Source organism: Budorcas taxicolor, chromosome 5 (assembly GCF_023091745.1).
Source record: "Budorcas taxicolor isolate Tak-1 chromosome 5, Takin1.1, whole genome shotgun sequence".
NCBI classification, from domain to species: domain Eukaryota; kingdom Metazoa; phylum Chordata; class Mammalia; order Artiodactyla; family Bovidae; genus Budorcas; species Budorcas taxicolor.
This window is the reverse complement of record NC_068914.1, coordinates 110,471,881-110,494,822: the sequence shown is the minus strand read 5'-3', so window position 1 is coordinate 110,494,822 and position 22,942 is coordinate 110,471,881. Positions and strand designations below refer to the sequence as shown.

The following is a 22,942-nucleotide window of genomic DNA, read 5'->3' as shown; positions in this document are numbered from 1 at the left end:
TGACAAACGTTAAGGTTAAATTTTGAGTCTTTAAGTTTGGAGATGTGTTCTTCATTTAGCCCAGTAGACAGGTTCCTCAAAGTGTTTGTTAGTGCTGCTTGGAAATAAAATGATAGAGTCCAATTTTCTTTAATTTATTTTTATTTATTTATTTTTGGACACACCACAGGGCATGTGGGATTTTCCCTGACCAGGGACTGAGCCCACGGCCCCTGCACTGAAAGTATGGAGTCTCAACCTGTGCACCGCCAGGGAAGTCCAATAGCGCCCAGTTTTCTTACTGTATTGTCCCAAAGCAACTTACTTTCATCCAGAAGAACTGAGTCCAGCAGTAGTTTTACGTTTTCAGATTCCGAAGCTTTCCTGTCTGTAGTTAATGATTAAAAATCATTCAGCGCTTGAGGGAAAACACTATAGTTATATATTGTAATAACTATGTTATGGAAACTTTTCTAAGCTGAATAATTGCTTAATTTGAGATTTAGTTTTGGAGTAAAAAATTAAATAATATGGAAATTTTACTTTACTTTTTCAGTGTGAAACATTTAGATTTTTCTTTTTCTCAAAAAAACCTGTAAATATCCTAGGAAACAAACTAGGGAACTCCTTTCTCCCCTTCCTTTCTCTCCCCCTCTATTTACCCCTCCCTCCACCTTATCCTTTTCTTCCTTCTCTATTTTAACAAGTGTTGGTGGTTCTTTCCATATGCCAACCAGAATCTGTATGCTATGGATACTCAGGTGAAACTACATAATATACATGGACCCCTGGTTCTTTGGAATTACTGGTAGAGTTGGGTTTTATAAAACAAATGAACACAATAACCAACCAACCAATCAAGTGAAGCAGAAAACAATATCTGAAAGTCAGGGAATACTTATCCTTTAAAAAGAGTTTTTAAATATTACTCTCCATGGCATAAACCTTTGTTGTTGATTCATTAATGCCTTGGTTTGGAGGGATGGTGGGACACAGAAATTGCAAGCTAAAGTGATGGATGGCACGGTTTATTGGTAGATGCTTGGAGGGAACAAAGCAAGGTTCTAGAGTGATGACACTGGTATCTTGTTTAACTAAAATACAGACTACAATCATATTTTTTTGGAAAATGGTGTTTTTTTCTAGCTTATTTGAAATATAATTGACATACAGCATCATGAAGTTTGGACTTACACCATGCTGATTTGATATGTGTGCATATTTGAAAATGATTGCCATATGTGATTACGATATATATTGTAACATGATTACCGTATGTAAGGTCAGTTAACGCCTCTGTCTTCTCACATAATTACCATTCTTTTCCTGTGGTGAAAACATTTAAGATCTACTCTCTTATCAGCTTTCAAGTATAAAGAGTAGTATTTTAACTATAGTCGTCATCCTGCACATTAGATCCCTAGACCTTGTTCATCTTGTAACTTGAAGTTTGACCCTTTAACCAACATCTCCCTGTTTCCCCCACTCTCCATCCTCTGGCAACCACCAATCTATCTTCTGCCTATGAATTTGGCCTTTTTAGATTCCACATATAAGTGATGTCATACAGTACTTGGTCTTTCTCTAACTTATTTCACTTAGTAAAATGCTCTCAAGTTCCACCCATGTTGTCAGAAGGCTTTCCCTTCTCTTTTATGAATGAATAACATCCCATTGTATATACGTACCACATTTTCTTTGTCCATTTATCTGTCAGCGAACACTTAGTTTATTTCTGTGTCTTGCCTGTTTGAATGGGGATGCAGTGGACATAGAGGTGCAGGTACATCTCTAAGAGTGAGTTTATTTCCTTTGGACATATATGTACAAGTAGGACTGCTGGATCATATGGCAGTTCTATTTTTAATTTTTTGAGGAACCTCCGTACTGTTTTCCAAAGTAGTTATACCAGTTTACATTCCCATCAGTAGTACACAAAGGGTTCCTTTTCTCCACATTCTGGCCAACACTCATCTTTTTGATGATAGCTATTCTAACAGATATGAAGTGATAGTTCATGGTGATTTTAGTTTCATCTTACTGATGATTAGTGATGTGGAGCATCTCCTCATATATCTGTTGGCCGTTTGTATATCTTCTTTGGAAAAATGCCTGTTCTGATCCTCTGCCTATTTTTAAATCAGACTATTTGATTTTTGTCTATTGAGTTGTTTGAGTTTCTTGTATATTTTAGATATTAATTCCTTAGCTGATGAAGAGTTTGCAAATGTTTTCTCCTATTTTATTGATTGCCTTTTCATTTCGTTAATTGTTCCCTTTGCTGTGCAGAAGCTTTTCTGTTTGATGTAGTCCCACTTATTTACTTTTGCTTTTGTTGCTTGTGCTTTTGGTGTCATATTCAAAAATTCATTTTCTAGGCCAAGGTCAAGGAGCAATCCTGAGAAAGAACAAAGCTAGAGGAATTACATACCCTGATTTCAAGCTATATTACAAAGCTATAGCAATCAAAACATTTTAGTATGGGCATAAAGACAGACAGATGAAGTAATGGGACAGATTAAGAGTCTGAAAATAGACTCATGCACATGTAGTCAACTAGTGTTTGATAAGAGAGTGAAGAATACTCAATGGGGGAAAACTGGATATTCATATGCAAAAGAATGAAATTAGACCCCTGTCTTACACTACTCAAAAAATGAACTTGAAATGCAGTAAATTAGGACCTGAAATGATAAAACTCCAAGAAGAAAACATAAGGAAAATGTCCTTTTAACCAATTGTGATCATCTGCAACTCTAGGATGTGACCTCCCCCAACCCTCAACACTGAAAGACACACTTGGCCTCTTTTCACTCAGAAATGTTTACAAATTGTTGTGGAAAGGCTGTCTGCAAGTCAGCCTCAGAGGAGAAACTAGTATCATCCTGTTTATGCCCTGGGGCAGAATCTTAGTTAGTCAGGCCCCTGCCAAGTTTTAAGGGTTTATATTTCCTGAAGTGAAGTGAAAAGAGTATGGAACTGAGTGATTCAAATCCTAACTTTACTGGACTGCTCTTCTCTGAACCACTGTTTATTCTGGAAAGAAAGGGATCATCACACTGGTTTACCTTACCTGTTTCTTGTGAGAGTTATAAGTTCCTAGCATGCACAGACTGGCACATAATAGACACTGAATAAATGGTATTTCTTAAAATTGCAATACCAGTAAGCGTTTACCTATTAGTCTATTAAGAAGTTAAGAGGCAGTGCTGGACTCATACCTTTGGTCAGGAGTTGAGTGGCTATTGTATATCATCTTCATAGACATTTATCCTAAGAACTCTGCCTAATTTAGCACATTTATAGATTAGAAATGCTATAGATGAGATTTCTTTAAAACCCAGACGCCATTTACACTTAGGAATCCCAAGCGAGTGCTCACATTGAATTGAAAGTGTGGCTAGTAATGTGTCACTCATGATATCTTGTGGGACAATTTATGCTCAGATTAACTGAGACTTTATTTTCAGAATATAATCAGGGGAAGGCGAGATGAAGTGTCAGTGGTCAAAGGCCCCCATTCAGAGCATGTGTAGATAGGCCAGGTTTCAAAGCCTGAAGAAATCAAGTGTCTGCTTTCTTTCTAGGGATTTAAAGATCCTGTATACCGAGCAAGACGGAAGCAATTCGCTGACATTGCCTACAACTATAGACAGTAAGTCTGCTCGGCGCGTTGGTCGGGGATGAGGAGAAGACCATACTCTCCTTTGCCCAAAGTTGGAAAATACCAGCTTGGAGAATCCTTCCCTCTGTGTATGTTTGTGTATGTTTAAATCCTCCCTTTAATAACACACATTAAAAAAGTCACCATGAGATAAAACAATATTACCCCCTACACCAGGGCCCAGCTCTCTCCCAAGCTTTGTTGTGTAATTACACAGTGACATCTGACATAATTATAAAAGGCATCAGTCCTGAATAAAAGAGCCTCTGGTGTTTCTGCATTAAACCGGAAAAAGGAGAAAGAAGTATTTACATTCAAGAAGGAGTTGGCTGCTTTACCGAATTAGTGAATCATTGGAGGTTTCAGGAGAGCCAAGCCTCAGGGTTCTACTTTTATCTGATCTGACCCAGATGCGAAGGGCAATTTTAGATGAGTTTATTTTTTTCTCTCTGGGATTCCGCCAGATTTTAGCCAGAGGAAAATGCAAATATCAAATGTTATTTGGGAAGAGAATTGTTTTGCTATTTTGAGTTCTTGGGAACTACAGAAATGCTCCCATGAGAAACTTACTGTTTGGGGACCTGAGCTCCATTCCTGAGTTAAGGGTGTGAGAAAAGATGTGCTCAAGAAGAAACATACAGGGTTTAGAACATGAGGTGATGGGACTTTAACAGCTTTGCTAGAATATGGGGGAGATAAACGAGATGCTAACACTTTGTATACAGGATAAAAACGACCTTCACAAGGGAAAGGCTTCCAGAGAAAATTCCTTTATCTGAATGAATCCTGGTAGTAGAAGGATCCAGAACAGCACTGACCTTAGTCATGTCTAGACCCAGCTGGACTTTGGCTTGTGGCAAGCAGGAATCACAGAATGTGGTGATCTCTCTCCCCGTCCCCATCATGACCCCAGCATGGTCAGGTGGACACATCAGGCAGAGACAAGAGTCCTTCTTCAGATAGTCAATAATAATAGGTCATTTTTAATCTCCTTGTTATGTCTGGGGCTTTGCTAAATGCTTAATGTACATAATTTCGTTTAGTCTTAATAATAACTCCCCATTTTTCAGATGGAAAAACTAAAGCTTTAGAACAGCCCAGTAAATAACTTGCTAAAGTCATAGAACTGGAAGGTGGCAGAGCCTGGTTTTGAACTCAAGCTTTTTTAACCACAAAGTCATTCTCAACCACTTCTTGAGTGTCTGGGGACTCTCCAAGTCAGGAGACAACACTTCTCCAGATGTCCCGGGAGCTGCTTACGGGGTGCATTCACTCCTTCTTGGCTGTTGGGACTTGAGGGAGAGAAACTCAAACCACCTCTTTTCCATAAAAATATTATACCTGGTGAAGAAGTGTGGAGTCGGTTGAATGCTTCCTGATTCTGGATGGTCATGAGTTAAATTGGCTACTGAAAACTATCCAGAGATGGCTGATACTCAAAGGCACACGAGATATTTTCAGGCAATTTTACACCTCATGTTCAGTTCAGTTCAGTTAAGTCACTCAGTCATGTCCGACTCTTTTTGACCCCATGAACCACAGCACACCAGGCCTCCCTGTCCATCACCAACGGCCAGAGTCTACCCAAACCCATGTCCATTGAGTCGGTGATGTCATCCAACCATCCTTTGTCATCCCCTTCTCTTCCTGCCCTCAATCTTTCCCAAGGTCAGGGTCTTTTCAAATGAGTCAGCTCTTCGCATCAGGTAACCAAAGTATTGGAATTTCAGCTTCAACATCAGTCCTTCCAATGAACACCCGGGACAGATCTCCTTAAGGATGGACTGGTTGGATCTCCTTGCAGTCCAAGGGACTCTCAAGAGTCTTCTCCAACACCACAGTTCAAAAACATCAATTCTTTGGTGCTCAGTTTCATTATAGTCCAACTCTCACACCCATACATGACCACTGGAAAAACCATGGCCTTGACTAGACAGACCTTCATTGGCAAAGTAATGTCTCTGCTTTTTAATATGCTGTCTAGGTTGGTCATAACTTTTCTTCCAAGGAGTAAGTGTCTTTTAATTTCATGGCTGCAGTCACCATCTGCAGTGCTTTTGGAGCCCCCCCAAAATAAAGTCAGCCACTGTTTCTACTGTTTTCCCATCTATTTGCCATGAAGTGATGGGACCAGATACCATGATCTTAGTTTTCTGAATGTTGAGCTAAAGCCAGCATTTTTACTCTCCTCTGTCACTTTCATCAAGAGGCTCTTTAGTTCTTCTTCACTTTCTGCCATAAGGGTGGTATCATCTGCATATCTGAGGTTATTGATATTTCTCGCGGCAATCTTGATTTCAGCTTGTGCTTCCTCCAGCCCAGCGTTTCTCATGATGTACTCTGCATAGAAGTTAAATAAGCAGGGTGACAATATACAGCCTTGACATACTCCTTTTCCTATTTGGAACCAGTCTGTTGTTCCATGTCCAATTCTAACTGTTGCTTCCTGACCTGCATACAGGTTTCTCAAGAGGCAGGTCAGGTGGTCTGGTATTCCCATCTCTTTCAGAATTTTCCAGTTTATTGAGATCCACACAGTCAAAGACTTTGGCATAGTCAACAAAGCAGGAGCAGATTTTTTTCTGGAACTGTCTTGCTTTCTCAATGATCCAGTAGATGTTGGCAATTTGATCTCTGGTTCCTCTACCTTTGTAAAACCATCCTGAACATCTGGAAGTTCACAGTTCACGTATTGCTGAAGCCTGGCTTGGAGAATTTTGAGCATTACTTTACTAGCGTGGGAGATGAGTGCAATTGTGTGGGAGTTTGAGCATTCTTTGTCATTGCCTTTCTTTGAGATTGAAATGAAAACTGACCTTTTCCAGTCCCGTGGGCACTGCTGAGTTTTCCAAATTTGCTGACATATTGAGTGCAGCACTTTCACAGCATTCTTTCTTTTAGGATTTAGTGAAGAGAAATTCACTTCATGTAGTGAATTCACCTCATGTAGTGAAGTGAAATTAAAAGACACTTGCTCTTTGGAAGAAAATATATGATGAACCTAGACAACATATTAAAAGGTAGAGACATTGCTTTACCAACAAATGTCCATCTAGTGAAAGCTATGGTTTTTCCATTAATCAAGTATGGATGTGAGAGTTGGACCGTAAAGAAAGCTGAGCACTGAAGAACTTATGCTTCTGAGCTGTAGTGTTGGAGAAGACTCTTGAGAGTCTCTTGGATAGTAAGGAGATCAAACCAGTCAATAATAAAGGAAATGAGTCCTGAATATTCATTGGAAGGATTGATGCTGAAGCTGAAACTCCAGTACTTTGGAAAAGACTTGGATGCTAGGAAAGATTGAAGGCAGAAGGAGAAGGGGATGACAGAGGGTGAAATGGTTGGATGGCATCACTGACTAGATGGACAGGAGTTTGGGCAAACGCCGGGAGTTGGTGATGGACAGGGAAGTCTGGCATGCTCCAGTCCATGGGGTCGCAAAGAGTTGGACGTGACTGAGTGACTGAACTGAATAGTTAAGTGAAAGTCACTCAGCTGCATCCAACTCTTTGTGACCCCATGAACCTGCCAGGCTCCTCTGTTCATGAAATTCTCAAGGCAAGAATGCTGGAGTGGTTTGCCATTCCCTTCTCCAGGGGATCTTCCCAACCCAGGGATCAAACCCAAGTCTCCCACATTGAGGCAGATTCTTTACCAGCTGAGGTACCAGGGAATCACCTCATATAGATGAACCCCAAAAGGTTAAGTGATGTACGGAAGGGCATGTGTCTCATTAGGGACCGAACTTGTCCTCCACTTTAAAGCCTGTTTCTGACCTCATCTCCGCTCATCTCTTTTGAACTTCTGATGCTGTTTTCTATCCCTTCCCTCTTTGCTTTTGTCTTTTATCTCAGCATCTGTTTCAGTTGATTCTCATTCTTTGAAGGTTACTTGCTTACATTGATTTGAGACCCCGGCAAACACAGGGCATTTCCACACTCATCCCCAGATATGTGCAGAGCAAGGGAAAATGTGAGTCTCCTGATGCATCAGTTCCCAACTGAGGTCAAACAAGGCAACACTGCCTTCTTGTTTCGGCTTTTCTACTGTAAACAAGTGTTTCTTTTGCGGTCTCTTTAGAGCCATGTTGTTGACTTTTTGTTCTTTTGGTTGGTATTTTTGTTGTTTAAAATGGCCCTCCAGCATAGAGCTGAAATTCTGTCTTGTGGTCTTGAGTACAGGATGGCTCTGACATGTCTAATGGGGAAAACGTGTGTTCGATATGCTTCCTTCAGGCCTGGGCTGTAGTGCTGCTGGCTGTGAGTTCAGTGTGAATGAATCAACCATATACATTAAGTACGGTGTCTTTAAACAAAGCCACATGCAAGACAGGGTTGGGATTATGAGTTGAAAATGATCTGGGTCCTGTACTTCATGTAGGAGCAACGGTTCAGTGTTCACTTACTCAGAGTTCATGGTGTCTTGATGGAGCAGAACTGCTGTCAGTAAGGAGAATAAACTCTGTTCTACTCTCTGAAGTTTTCCCTTCTTCCTCCTTCAGGCTGCATCTCAGTCTCCTCTGCCCTCCTCCTCCTACCCCAAAAATCATCATGCCTTTCAAGACCCAGTTTTGACCCTCTTCCTTGGGCTCTGCCAGCCTCCATGCCAACAGCCCCACATTCTGGCCTCTAGCACCTTCCCAGTCATCCTCCCACATGGAGGTCGAAATCTTGCCCCTGGAGTCATAGACTCACAGGATCACCTGACCCAATGTGTTTACTCTGTTCCAGGACACATGCCAAGAGCAAGACCAACAAACTCCATGTCCTCTGGGGATTATTGAGAAAGACAGACAATGACAAAAAGAACAATACATGCTATTGGTATGACCAAAGTCAAAACATGGGTGTCACGAAGCCAGATAATTAGGAACTTTAATTCTGACTGAAGGGTATTGGTTATAGGAAGTGACATTTAGACTGAGAACTGAAGATGGAGTAGGTGTTTATCAGCCCAGGAGAATGAGGAAAGTGAACAGGAGGGCAGGTATGGTTAGAAACAGGGCTTTTGTTGTAAGATGTATATTTGGGTCCAGAACTGAATTACTGGAGGCAGTCAGAAAGCAGCTAAACCCTGTTAGCAACCTTTTCTTGGCCCATCCACCATGTGATGCTCTGGTTCCTCCCTAAGAATATTTAGCAAAAGTCTTAAAACATCAGTTTGAAGAGGCACTGTCAAATTACTCTTGTGTTTAGGGGCACCCAATTATTTGTCTTGGTAATGATTGCATGTATGGGGACTTGGTGCAAAATAAGACTGAGTGAGGAAGCTGATACTTTCCTGGACTATAGGTGCTGGACTATCTTGAATGCCATCTTTGGCTGGTGGAATAATGCAAAACCAGTATCTTCTCCTTAAAATATGGTTTTGTTTTTGTTTTTGTTTTTGTTTGGAAGGGAGATCCCAATTGGCTGAAATCTTATTTCAAGCTAAATTGATAATTTTTATTTCAAGCCAAATTAATACTTTCCCTCAAATATCTTGGTTTATTTTACTTCATGAGATCATAGTTTGGTAAAACAATTGATGATATATTCAAAGACTGAGGATCTTGTGTAACATAGGTCTCTTGGTAGAAGGAGAAAATGGAAGCAAATGTGCAGAATTTAATTCCTAAGTAGACCATGGATGGACAGAGGAGCCTAGCAAGGTCACATGATTTAGTGACTAAACAACAATAAATATTCCCAGAACATCATGGGTGTTAAATAAATATTTGTTGAATGAATGCATGAACCTAGGAGACCCTATGACAGTAAAGATTCAAAGTACCAAATCAGAGATGGAGCTAGGGATTGTGTCTAGAACCACTTGGAAGGCAGCTGCTGCAGAGCTTGATTATGTTTCGGGAGTGGGGTTAGACTTTAGAATTTTATCAAAGAATATGCTAAATGGACTATGAGAATCTTTATCTTTTAGCCACAACTGAACTGAAACAAAAGGGGTGTTTTATTGGTTCCTATAAGTGCAAAGTGTAAAGGGAACCGTTGAGGTGGCTCTAGGACTCCGCATCTCATTCTCCTTCCCCCTGACTCTGGTGTTCCCTCTAGTGACCTTGCTCTGAGGCACTGGCCTCATCTCTCTCAGAAGTGGACCCAGCACCTCTAGGCTGACACCACAATCTGGCCAGAGGTTCTATCTCTTTTCAACAGAATCAACAACATTTCTTTCACGGAGTCTTATTGGCTCTGATCAGGAAATGGGCCCATCTCTCAGCCAATCACTGTGGCCAGGGAAACGAGACACTCTAATTGGCCAGGCCTGGTCACATGCCCCCTCTGAAGGTAGGAGGGGTGGAGTCTCCTCTTACTTGAACCCGTAGACCGGGAGGGGAGAAGGGTTCTTTACTGGAAGAATGGGAATGGGTATGGAACTCTGGAACAGCAAATGTCAACCAAGGGGATATCTCATTGCCTAGTATGTTACAGTCTCTTGAAAATGTGTTGCTGTTATAGCAAGAGACTTTGCTTTCTAAATGAGAATCTGTTATGGTGATATCCAGTCGTATTGTTTGTCAGCACCAGTGTTAGGTACTTTATACACAGTGTTTCACTTACCTCTCCACCATACCCTCCAAAGAGTTACTTGTTATTAGCCCGTGTCCTGGCTGTATAGGCTCAGAGAGGTTTACTAAATTTCCTGAGGCTACTCAGCCAATGGCAGAGCAAAGCAGTCTACTTACCTCTGACCTTTTCCAAAGCCTGTTCTTTCTCTTCGTCAGCACTTAACCCTGAAACAATGGTGCCTCTGTAGGCAGGTCTTTCGTGGTGTTCTTGTCACAGTTCCTACACCATTATAGACCCTCTGGGCTTTTAATTCTTAAGCAAAAATCGGTCTTTTCCCCCTACCCTCTGCCCATCACTCCATGGACCATAACAGTGACTTTGTTTTAATGTCTTTGGAAGAGCTACAACTCTGAAAGGGCAAGAGGGACCTAGTTTGGAGCCTGAAGACAATCCATAATTCTAAGGTAAACAGTCTTGCCTTGTCCCAGGCACTGTGTACCCTGTTAGGAAACAGGCTGGCAGCCCAGAGAACACTCATGGGTCTTTGAAGTCAGGCTTTGTTTGGTTTTCCTTTTCTGCTGTTCAGAACATGGCTCACTCTTAGCTGGTTTTCAAGAGGACCTTTTGAATTAATGACACTTGGATAATAGAGTATCACCTGGGAGTATATTGGAATCCAGAAGCTTGGGCTCTCCCCTCCCCCACAGTTCAGTTCAGTTCAGTTCAGTTCAGTTGCTCAGTCGTGTCCGACTGTTTGCGACCCCATGAATAGCAGCACGCCAGGCCTCCCTGTCCATCACCAACTCCCGGAGTTCACTCAGACTCACGTCCATCGAGTCAGCAATGCCATCCAGCCATCTCATCCTGTCGTCCCCTTCTCCTCCTGCCCCCAATCCCTCCCAGCATCAGAGTCTTTTCCAATGAGTCAACTCTTCGCATGTGGTGGCCAAAGTAGTAGAGTTTCAGCTTTAGCATCATTTCTTCCAAAGAAATCCCAGGGCTGATCTTCAGAATGGACTGGTTGGACCTCTTTGCGGTCCAAGGGACTCTCAAGAGTCTTCTCCAACACCACAGTTCAAAAGCATCAATTCTTCAGTGCTCAGCCTTCTTCACAGTCCAACTCTCACATCCATACATGACCACAGGAAAAACCATAGTTAAACTTTTCCAAAAAACTTTAGAGGAAGCAACATCCCAAACTCATTCTATGAAGCCTTCATTGACCTAAATCAAAGTTAGACAACCATACTAATCAACCAATCAGTGGATATCAAGGTGGCAAAGTAGGAAAACATGGAACCCACCTTTGGCTACAAACACAGCAAAAACACATCTACATGAGGAAAATTTCTTACAAAAAAACCACCTGGAAACTGGCAGAAGATCTCTTATACAACCAAAGCTACAAGAAAGATCTCCACATAACCAGTGGGATCAAAAAAAAAAAAAAAAAAAAAAGAATAGACCAATATCTCTGATAATTGTTGATGTAAAAATTGCTAATACTACCAAATCTAATTCAGCAGAATGTTTAAAAGATTATACACCATAACCAAATGATTTCTTCCTAGAATGCAAGGATAGTACAACCTGAAAAAATGAATGTAACATGCCACATTAACAGAATGAAGGACGAAGTTCAGTTCAGCCCAGTTCAGTTGCTCAGTCGTGTCCGACTCTTTGTGACCCCATGAACTGCAGCACATCAGGTCTCCCTGTCCATCACCAACTCCCTGAGTCCACCCAAATCCATGTCCATTGAGTCGGTGATGCCATCCAACCATCTCATCCTCTGTCATCCCCTTCTCCTCCTGTCCTCAATCTTTCCCAGGGTCAGGGTCTTTTCAAATGAGTCAGCTCTTTGTAACAGGTAGCCAAAGTATTGGAGTTTCAGCTTCAAAATCAGTCCTACCAATGAACACCCAGGACTGATCTGCTTTAGGATCTAGTTGGATCTCCTTGCAGTCCAAGGGACTCTCAAGAGTCTTCTCCAACACCACACTTCAAAAGCATCAATTCTTCGATGCTCAGCTTTCTTTATAGTCCAACTCTCACATCCATACATAACCACTGGAAAAACCATAGCATTGACTAAACAGACCTTTGTTGGCAAAGTAATGTCTCTGCTTTTTAATATGCTGTCTAGATTCGTCATCACTTTCTGTCCAAGGAGTAAGCATCTTGTAATTTCATGGCTGCAGTGACCATCTGCAGTGATTTTGGAGCCAAGAAAAATAAAGTCAGCCACTGTTTCCACTGTTTCCCCATCTATTTGCCATGAAGTGATGGGACCAGATGCCATGATCTTCGTTTTCTGAATGTTGAGTTTTAAGCCAACTTTTTCACTCTCCTCTTTCACTTTCATCAAGAGGCTCTTTAGTTCTTCTTCACTTTCTGCCATAAGGGTGGTGTCATCTGCATATCTGAGGTTATTGAGATTTCTCCCGGCAATCTTGATTTCAGCTTGTGCTTCATCCAGCCAAGCATTTCTCATGATGTACTCTGCATACAAATTAAATAAGTAGGGTGACAATATACAGCCTTGACATACTCCTTTTCCTATTTGGAATCAGTTTGTTGTTCCATGTCGAGTTCTAACTCTTGCTTCCTGACATACAGATTTCTCAGGAGGCAGGTCAGGTGGTCTGGTATTCCCATCTCTTTCAGAATTTTCCACAGTTTATTGTGATCCACACAGTTAAGGCTTTGGCACAGTCAATAAAGCAGAAATAGATGTTTTTCGGGAATTCTCTTGCTATTTCCATGATCCAGCAGATGTTGGCAATTCGATCTCTGGTTCCTCTGCCTTTTCTAAAACCAACTTGAACATCTGGAAGTTCATGGTCAAGTATTGCTGACGCTTGGTGGAGAATTTTAAGCATTACTTTATCATCATGTGAGATGAGTGCAATTTTGTGGTAGTTTGAGCATTCTTTGGCATTGCCTTTCTTTGGGATTGGAATGAAAACTGACCTTTTCCAGTCCTGTGGCCATGGCTGAGCTTTCCAAATTTGCTGGCATATTGAGTGCAGCACTTTCACAGCATCATCTTTCAGTATTTGAAATAGCTCAATTGGAATTCCATCACCTCCACTAGCTTTGTCTGTAATGATGCTTCCTAAGGCCCACTTTACGTCACATTCCAGGATGTCTGGCTCTACGTGAGTGACCACACCATCGTGATTATCTGGGTTGTGAAGATCTTTTTTGTACAGTTCTTCTGTGTATTCTTGCCACCTCTTCTTAATAACTTCTGCTTCTGTTAGGTCCCTGCCATTTTGGTATATATATCAATTAATGCACAAAAATCATTTCACAGAATTCAACAACCTTTCAATGTAAAAACCCAACAAACTAGATACAGGCAAAAACTACTTTGATATAAAAAATTAAAACTCACAATTAGCATTGTACTCAATGGTAAAAAGCTGAAATCTTTTCCTCTACAATCATGAACAGATGAAGATACCCACTGTCTCCACTTCTATTCAGCACAGTACTGGAAGTCCCAGACAGCGGTTAGGTAATAAAATAAATCAAAGGCATCGATATGGGAAAGGAAGAAGCAAAATGATCTCTATTTACAGATGATATAATTTTATGTGTAAAAAATCCTAAACATTCCATTGAAAAACTGTTAGAATAAATGAATTCAAAGTTGCAGGATACACAACTAACACAAAATCACATATGTTTCTATACACTAAAAATCAGTTTGTGGGTCATTCACCCAGCAGGAATGGGACTTATTTTATCGTGATTAAGCCCCTCCTACTGTCTCCTGTGGCTTCTGCTTTATCTTTGGACATGAGGTTTTTTTTTTTTAAGTGAGTTCCAGTATCCTCCCCTCCCCCACAGGTTCAGGATACAAGGGGTAGGTCCAACATATGTACTTTAGCAAACTCTCCATAGTTTTGTTATGTCATAGCAACAGATTCTGGGTAAGCAGATCTTATACCTAGCATGCATTTAAATATTCTTATAACATCCTAGGGGCAGAAATACCAAATCCAGCAAGTTTATGCCCACTCAACAAGGGATCTCAAACTCTTGGTGCATATAGTAAATCCACTTGAGCCCACAGGTATGGTTGCTTTAGTTGACAGTACAAAACACTATTGTTTTGCTTGAGCTTGGATGCTTTTGTTCAGAAAGAGGATGTATTCTTCACTTGTCTCAGTCCCCATCCTCCTATTATCTATCCCTGCTACTTTACACAGTAAATGCTACATGTTAAATGCACTTCTGAAGGTAAGTGCATTTCCACACTGGGTAGAGTAGGAGATAGAAGAGCAGAAAAGCCCAGTAGTTCCCCAAGAATGAGAAGAAATCCTTGGTGCAGTGGGTAAGGTTGCAAGCTTCTGTCCTTGCTTAACCAAGTCACATGAATATTTCCTATATCAAGAAGTGGAATTTTTCTCTTTCAGATAACTTATGAAATAGGAAATCCACTGTTGTCTGGGGTGGCAGCTCATGGACTCTGGACCCATGTCCCTCTGCCAAAGCTCCTTCACCCTTTCCTCTGTACCTGCCCTGCTGCTGATAAATATTTCATGTCTGTTTCCTAGCGGGCAGCCCATTCCTCGAGTGGAATACACAGAGGAAGAAAAGAAAACATGGGGGACGGTGTTCAGGACCCTGAAGTCCTTGTATAAGACCCACGCTTGCTATGAGCACAACCACATTTTTCCCCTTCTGGAAAAGTATTGCGGCTTCCGTGAAGATAACATTCCCCAGCTCGAAGAGGTTTCTCAATTTCTGCAGAGTAAGTGCACATCTGGGTCAAAAGGTTGGGGGCTGGGGATAGAAAGGGGGAGAGAAGGAAATTTAGGCAAGTGTGAGTGTGTTCGTGCTGATGCAGGCAGGTTGATTCTCCCAGGAAAATATGTATTTCACTGCTGGGCTCTGCCTCCCTGCCAGGCCCCCAAAATCCAGTGTGGATTTTGCCATGTCTATATCCCTGGAAGGTTTTTTTAATCCTCAAAGCCCAAGGTGCCTAGTCAGGGTTCTCCCCGCAGCTCCTGCTATGTTATGAGCTGGCTGCAGTGTGCATTTGTGTAAGACATGCACTGTTTGTGCCAAGAGATCTGAGCCCTAAGTCTATTCATCTGGTCTCTGGAATCTTGTTTTGATCCTCTCTAGTTGGGAGAACCTTCCTTAGTTTGGTCATTTGTCAAATGGAGACCATCCACCATTTAGTCTTTCATAGGGAAATTGTGAGAATGAAATCAAATACTGAAAGTGAAAGCCTAGCACTCATGTATAGTAGGTGCTTACTGAGTTTGGGATGCATTGCAATCTGAGTAATTCAGTAGGTAAACAGGTGATTGAACTGACCTGCCCATCATTTCAGGGGAGAAAAGTGTTTTCTTTTCTGCCAGGAGCTGTTGACTCAGCAAAACCAAGATAAACAGTCAACACATGTTAAACACCTACTATGTGCTAAGTAAAATGCGGGAAATTAGGGAGACAGACCACAGGGTTATAGAAGGAAGAGTTTTCTATGCCTCAGAGCTACGCAGAGATGGTGTGGCCAGCTCTAGGGCAAGAAGCCAGGGAAGCTACCTGGTAGGGAGGGAAGTGGGAGCTGGACTAGATGGGGAGTGAGTTGGATGGCCTTTTGAATCCCTTCTATTTAGAGTCTTTACTATTCAGATAGAGAGGAGCAGGGCTCAAACAAAATGAACTTCAACCTGAGGGTCTAAGACACATAAACCAAGGAACAAAGGAGTCTTAAAGATATTCTTTGGCTAGTTACCCATGTTGTTATGGCCAATAACAAGAAGAATACAACAGTAATACTAGTAGTTGTGTGTGTGTGTGTGTGTGTGTGTGTGTGTGTGTGTGTGCTCACATGCACGCATGTGTGCATGTGCTCAGTCGTGTCTGACTCTTGCAACCCCAAAGACTGCAGCCCATCAGGCTCCTCTGTCCATGGAATTTTCCAGGCAAGAATACTGGAGTGGGTTGCCATTTCCTCCTCCAGGGGATCTTCCTGACTCAGGGATTGAACCCACGTCTCCTGCATTGGCAGCTGGATTCTTTACCACCAAATGATGGGGTGGCGGGTGGGGGTGGGAAAGAAGTGTGTGCTAAGTCATTCCAGTCGTGTCTGAGTCTTTATAACCCCATGGGCTATAGCCCTCTAGGCTTCTCTGTCCACAGGGATTCTCCAGGCAAGAATACTGGAGTGGGTTGCCATGCCCTCCTCCAGGGGACCTTCCCAACCCAGGGGTCGAACCTGGGTCTTCAGCACTGCAGGCGAATTCTTTACCATCTGAACAACCAGGGAAGCCAATGGACTGTACACTGCACCAGTGCCTAGGAGAGAAGTCCAGTTCAGTTCAGTTGCCCAGTTGTGTCTGACTCTTTGTGACCCCATGGACTGCAGCATGTCAGTCTTCACTGTCCATCACCAACTCCCGGGCTTGCTCAAACTCCTGTCCATCGAGTCAGTGATGCCATCCAACCATCTCACCCTCTGTCATCCCCTTCTCCTGCCTTCAATCTTTCCCAGCATCAGAGTCTTTTCCAATGAGTCAGTTCTTTACATCAGGTGGCCAAAGTATTGGAGTTTCAGTTTCAACATCAGTCCTTCGAATGAATATCCAGGACTGATTTCCTTTAGGATGGACTGGTTGGATCTCCTTGCAGTCCAAGGGACTCTCAAGAGTCTCCTCCAACACCACAGTTCAAATGCATCAGTTCTTCAGTGCTCAGCCTTCTTTATAGTCCAGCTCTCACATCCATACATGACCACAGGAAAAACCATAACTTTGACTAGATAGACCTTTGTTGGCAAAGTAGTGTCTCTGCTTTTTAATATGCTGTCTAGGTTGATCATAGCTTTTATTCCAAGGAGCAAGCTTCTTTTATTTTCATGGCTGCAGTCACCATTTGCAGTGATTTTGGAGCCCAAGAAAATAAAGTATCTCACTGTTTCCATTGTTTCCCCATCTATTTGCCATGAAATGATGAGACCAGATGCCCATTGGAGAAGGCAATGGCAAACCTCTTCAGAATTCTTGCCTTGAGAACCCCATGAGCAGTAGAAGAGAAGCATCGAGTAGTGATTATAGAAACAGGCTCTGAAGCCAGAGTGTTGGTAGCTGTGACCTTGGGCAGAGCTTTAATTGCTGCATTTTCTCAGCTCCCCCATCTGTAAAGTGCAGAGAATAGGAGCTCTACCTCCTAGAGTTACGATGAGGATTAATTAATGTATATAAAGTGCTTAAACCTGTGTCTGACACATGGTGGGTATTATACAGCATTAACTATTACTATCATGATCATGGTCGTTACCATTCTCCTTCCAAGTCTGAAATTAGGGAGATTGAGAGACAGATACAAGAGCCAGAGGATGGGTGATCAAAATGGTATCGGTATTTTATTACCGATAGAAGCTGCTTTGAGAATGTGGTATAGATGTGTAGGCAAAATGGACTTTCTAATGTTTCACCCCTGGATTAGGTAAACTAACTTGCCAATTAATTCACTGGCACAGTATCTAGTCCATTGGCTGGCCAAGAGCCAACTAGAATGTGTTCCTGTGTGGACAGTCAGGAGAGAAAGGGCAGAGAGGGTGAAGTTGAAAATATTCATTTCCTCTTCTCAAATCTTCACTCAGAGAAGTCACTGTTCCTCATGGGGTGTACCTATATGTGCTATATGGAAAGCACTACAGAAAAGCTGGAAGTGCTCTTTTCATATTCCTCCCTCCTGGGAAGCAGAATGAAAATTCCCTGCTACTCTGGAAACATGAGAAGTAAGGAATAAGTGTTCCACCCTAACAAACAATAATGAAAGTTTAAATTTATTGGAAGTTTCCATGTGCTAGGCTCTAAGTCTTTTATACTTATTTGTTCTTCTGATTCTCAGAATAATCTTAAGAAATATCTCCCCACATTTTGCACATGAGAAAACTGAGGCTCAGAGAGGTGAAGTTACCTGACCCAGATCACCCAGCTAGAAAGTACTAAGGCATAGATTTGAAGTCAGTTTTGCTTGGCGTAAACGTCCGCGCTCTTGAACAGTTGAACGTGCTGCTTTCCTCCCTAACGGTCTTCAGGTCCCTCCGGCTCCCTGTGATGGGCTCTGAGTTTTCTCTCTCCTTTGCTTCCCAGGTTGCACTGGTTTCCGCCTCCGACCGGTGGCTGGCCTGCTTTCTTCTCGGGATTTCTTGGGTGGCCTGGCTTTCCGAGTCTTCCACTGCACTCAGTACATCAGACATGGGTCTAAGCCCATGTATACACCAGAACCGTGAGTACTGTCCTTTTGCTATCAGTTTCTAGCCACAATGAGTTCCATCTCACCCGGCTCCAAGAACAAGGCTGGGACTCACTGTGGGCTGGTCCACAGGACTCATTGCCTGCATTGTTTGATATAGTGCAACAAGGGAATTTCATCTCTTCTGGGGATTTTCCCCATCCAAATAGACTGTACTGATTGGAGATTCAGGCATCTTCTGAATCAAAGGTTCAGATGAGAGAATGAGAGTTCACATTCAAATTCCAAAGAGATTGTAGAAAAGTCAGAGCTATGAAATGCCAAATGGGAATAGGAACAAGTGACAGCCAGGCTGTCTCAACACTTCCTGATTCCTGGATCACCTCTAGATGATTCTCATCTCTTTGCCTAGGTTGGGTCTCAGCTGAAGATACAGAATGTCTGGCCACTATGCTTCTTATTTTTGCATGTAGCCATCTCCTCAGACAGCTAGAACTGAAATAGTTTATGTGAACAGTCAGCAGGATACCCCAAATGATCTTTCCCAGCCTGCAAAATTCATTACTAGAAATCAGAAAAGACCTATTCCTAGTAAATCTGGTACCTAGAGTGTTAAGTAAATGTAAGTTTTCTTCTGTAACCAGTGTCAGCCCCCTCCAGGATGAAACAGGAGCATCACTAATATTATTATTGTTATTGTTGTTACTGTTATTATTACTTCTACTATTATTATTATTTAGTTCTCATGGAGAATAACTGAGCATATTGTATCTGCCCAGGGATGTCAATACCAAGGAGAAGACTTGGGATGGGAAGTGTTTGTGATCTGCAGTTCATTCAGGTGTATGGCTGCCCATAGGAATACTGGCTCTTTTGTTCTACATCCCACTGGGCATACACTCAAAATCCCCTGGCCACTGTGTTCTGTCCTGTCCTTTACATTTCTTTTCCCTTCTTCTTTTTCTCTTGTATCTTGTTTCAACTGATACCAAGCCTTACATACCCCTTATTCTTAGGAATGAGGTTATAAGACTGAATGAGTTGCTTGTTGCTTTCTGCCCATTCCTCGTGTAGAAAGACTGAGTCCTGCATAGCTTATAACCCTCCTCCTCTCCAAGCTCTGTGCTTTTTGTTTTTCAGGGACATATGCCATGAGCTCTTGGGACATGTACCTTTGTTTTCGGATCGCAGCTTTGCCCAGTTTTCCCAGGTGAGCAATTAATTTCTCTAGCCTTCTAGTTACAGGGTAAGGCCTGGATTGCTCAGATAAATTGAACCCAAGGAGGGGCCCTCATGTCCTCTGCAAGGGTGGAATCCAGGTATAGTTCTGTGACCCCATCACAGGTGGGAATGTGGTCCCATGGGGCTGGCTAATTACCAATTCCAGTGACCACAGCATGGAGCTGGTGATTTGGTCATTCTAGGAATTGTGTGTTATTAACTTAGCTGATTTCACCTGTCCTACTGGATGTAGTTTAAGAACCTTTTCATCTGTGAAAACCTCCCAGATCCCCTTGCAGAAGTAACTTTGCTTTCTTCCAAGTTCTCGTGGCATCTTTCCCCTCATATTTTGGGTCTTTGCCACTTTCTACCTTATCAGGCAATCATTTTTGTATATGCTTTAAGTAAGTAAGATGGCACTTGCCAAGACTCTAGTGCCAATAGCCTGACTCATGGAAAAAAATAAAGAGCCAGTTGCCTTCTCACCATCATCAAGGCAGCAGGCTAAGCTTTGATTTATCTATTACAGTGGTGAGCAGGCTCAAAAATGTTTTTTGGATGACTGAAAGAATTTCACAAATTCTCTTCTGGCACTGAGAGGCAGCCCCAAACCATGGTGGGCAACTGGGATGGTGGGAGAGTGGAATGGTAGTGCTGTGTAGCCCAGAGCAAGTCGCCACACCACCCTGCGTCTCAGTCAGCACAGAAGTGGATCCATAAAGAGCCCTTCCTGATGGTCTCCTTCCTCACAAGGAGGAATAGTGATCAAATAGAATGACCTATGAGCAAATGCTGGGCCAAGGATGAATTTCACAGTAATGGGATTGTATGTAAATCACTTAAGCATCTTCCTTTAGCCAGAAAGAAAGAACTATTTCTACTCTTGAATGAGGAGTCTGCTACATGATAGCTGAAACAAACAGAGAGCAAAATTAACTGCTTACTAGACAAGGAAAAATGGTACTTGTTAGACACAGCCTCTCTAAACAGAAAAAACAGCTGCTTTTATGTGTGTTAGATGCTCAGTCATGTCTGACTCTTTGCGACCCCATGGACTGTAGCCCACTAGGCTCCTCTGTCCATGGGATTCTCCAGGCAGGAATACCGGAGTGGGTTGCCATTTCCTCCTCCAAGGGATCTAACAAACCGAGGGATTGAACCCCTGTCTCCTATGCCTCCTGCACTGGCAGGCAGATTCTTTACCACTGAGCCACCTTATGTGGGCTTGGGGGAATTGCAAAGTTCAGAAATTGTTGGACTTTTAGAAGTGGGAGTGTTTAGAAATTAGGTGAACCTTTGCTGTGGAAGTGTCACCACAGGAGTAGCTGACTTTCAGAAGCGTGGTTCCTGCTGCCAAGATGTCATAGATTGCTTTCAAACTAGGATTGGAAGTTTTTATTCTCATTACTAAAAGTTTTACTTCCCAGTCAGAGGCTAAATGGCCATCCTCCTTAAGCCATTTTCAATTTGGGGATCCCCACAGAGGGGTTAGAAGTTACCTGAATCAGCAGACAGGAGCTTCTGGCTCATCCGTGTTCCTGGTTCCAGTTTTGACCTGGACAGTTCCAAAGCAGGGAGTTATTTTGAGTTCCCTGAGCATATTCTTTTTCGATCTAAAAGCAGGACTAGTTTCCCACTGGAGTGCAGGATGGAGTGGGGATGAAGCACTTTGGGTTTCTTGTTTTAGGCAAGATCTGGGCTCACAAAGAATAGTGGCTATGAGAACAGGGAACCCTTTCAACCTTGCATTTATTGATGATGACTTCTGTTAGACTTGGGCTTCCCAGGTGGTGCTGGTGGTAAAGAACCTGCCTGCCAGTTCAAGAGATGTAAGAGACATGGGTTCAGCCTCTAAGTCGGGAAGATCCCCTGGAAGAGGACATTGCCTCTCCTTAGAGAGATTTTTCACAGGTTGTGCATTTGGCCTGTACAATTGTCTTTCCTCAGCTATCAGCAGAGCCAATAACAGCCTCACTTCCATCAAGTGTTTGCTCAAATATCACCTTTCCAATGATGCTTTTAAATTGTGGTGCTGGAGAGGACTCTTGAGAGTCCCTTGGACTATCGGGAGATTAAACCAGCTGATCCTAAAAGAAATAAACCCTGAATGTTCATTGGAAGGACTGATGCTAAAGCTGAAGCTCCAGTACTTTGGCCACCTGATGTGATGAGCTGACTCATTAGAAGAGACCCTGATGCTGGGAAAGATCGAGGGCAGGAAGAAAAGGAGGTGACCGAGAATGAGATGGTTGGATGGCATCACTGATTCAATGGATGTGAGTTTGAGCAAATTGAGTGAAGCACAAGGAAGCCTGGAATGCCTCAGTCCATGGGGTTGCAAAGAGTCAGACATGACTTTGAGATTGAACAACAGCAACAGAGTGATTTTTAAAAATCATTCTGAGGCCTTATTTAAAATCGCAGCCTCTGGACTTCTCTGACGGTCCAGAGGTTAAGAATCTGCCTTTCAATGCAGGCATTCGAAGGTTCAATTCTATCCCTGGTTGGGGAACTAAGATGCCGTATGCTGCAGAGCAACTAATCCCGCATGCCTGAACTAGAGAGCCTGCATGCCGCACCTACTGAGCCTGCAAGCGGCAATGAAGACCCAATACAGCCAAAAACAAAAGATGAAGGATAGGGCAATCAAGGCCCCCGACCCCACCCCTGCTTCTCTGGCACTCTGGATCCCCCTCGTCCCTTTCTCCTTTTGTTTCTTCTTTCCGAAGAACTTATCACCTTTAACATGCTAATTATTTACTGTCTATCCATTTAAATGTAAAGGTCAGGGATCTTTATCAATTTCATACATTACCTGTCACATAGAAGGCATTCAATAAATATTTTTGGAATGATTGAATGCCTATTAGTAGGAAAGAAATATAATATATATATATACACACACACACATATTATATTTGTATACATATATGTGCTCTGTCTGCTGCAAATCAGTCTGGAGCAAATGCTGTAAAAAGAGACAGAGACCACTAGGGGCTTCTGAGTTGGGAGGTGTGATGTAGAGGTGGCCGGTGACATCTCAGACTCTCCAGCTATGCACATACCTGGACAGATGTCAAGCACTTCACAGCAAGTCTCCTATGGTATCTTCAGGGGACTTGATGAAGTCCCATCTGGTGCACCAGGAACATTCCACTTGAACTTGGAAGGAAAATCAGGACTTGAAACATTAGACACAACCTACCGTGTGACCTTGAGCAGGTCATCTCTTTTCTCTGTGCCTCAGTTTTCTCTTTTGTAAAATGAATGAATAGAGGACCAAGTGATGGAGAAAGGCTTCCTCCATCCTCGAGATCTGTGGTTCCATGAAGTGTGGTCAGTGAAG

At 42.5% G+C, this 22,942-nt stretch overlaps 1 protein-coding gene across 1 annotated transcript in view; it reads left to right on the top strand.

The window, feature by feature from the left end:
- PAH (phenylalanine hydroxylase) overlaps window positions 1-22,942 on the top strand; it is an 83,992-nt gene that overhangs the window by 50,754 nt on the left and 10,296 nt on the right. The window contains exons 5-8 of the mRNA XM_052640996.1: window positions 3,567-3,634; window positions 14,718-14,914; window positions 18,273-18,408; window positions 19,516-19,585. Of these exons, the coding sequence (XP_052496956.1) occupies window positions 3,567-3,634; window positions 14,718-14,914; window positions 18,273-18,408; window positions 19,516-19,585 (471 nt within the window). The remainder of the gene's footprint in view (window positions 1-3,566; window positions 3,635-14,717; window positions 14,915-18,272; window positions 18,409-19,515; window positions 19,586-22,942) is intronic.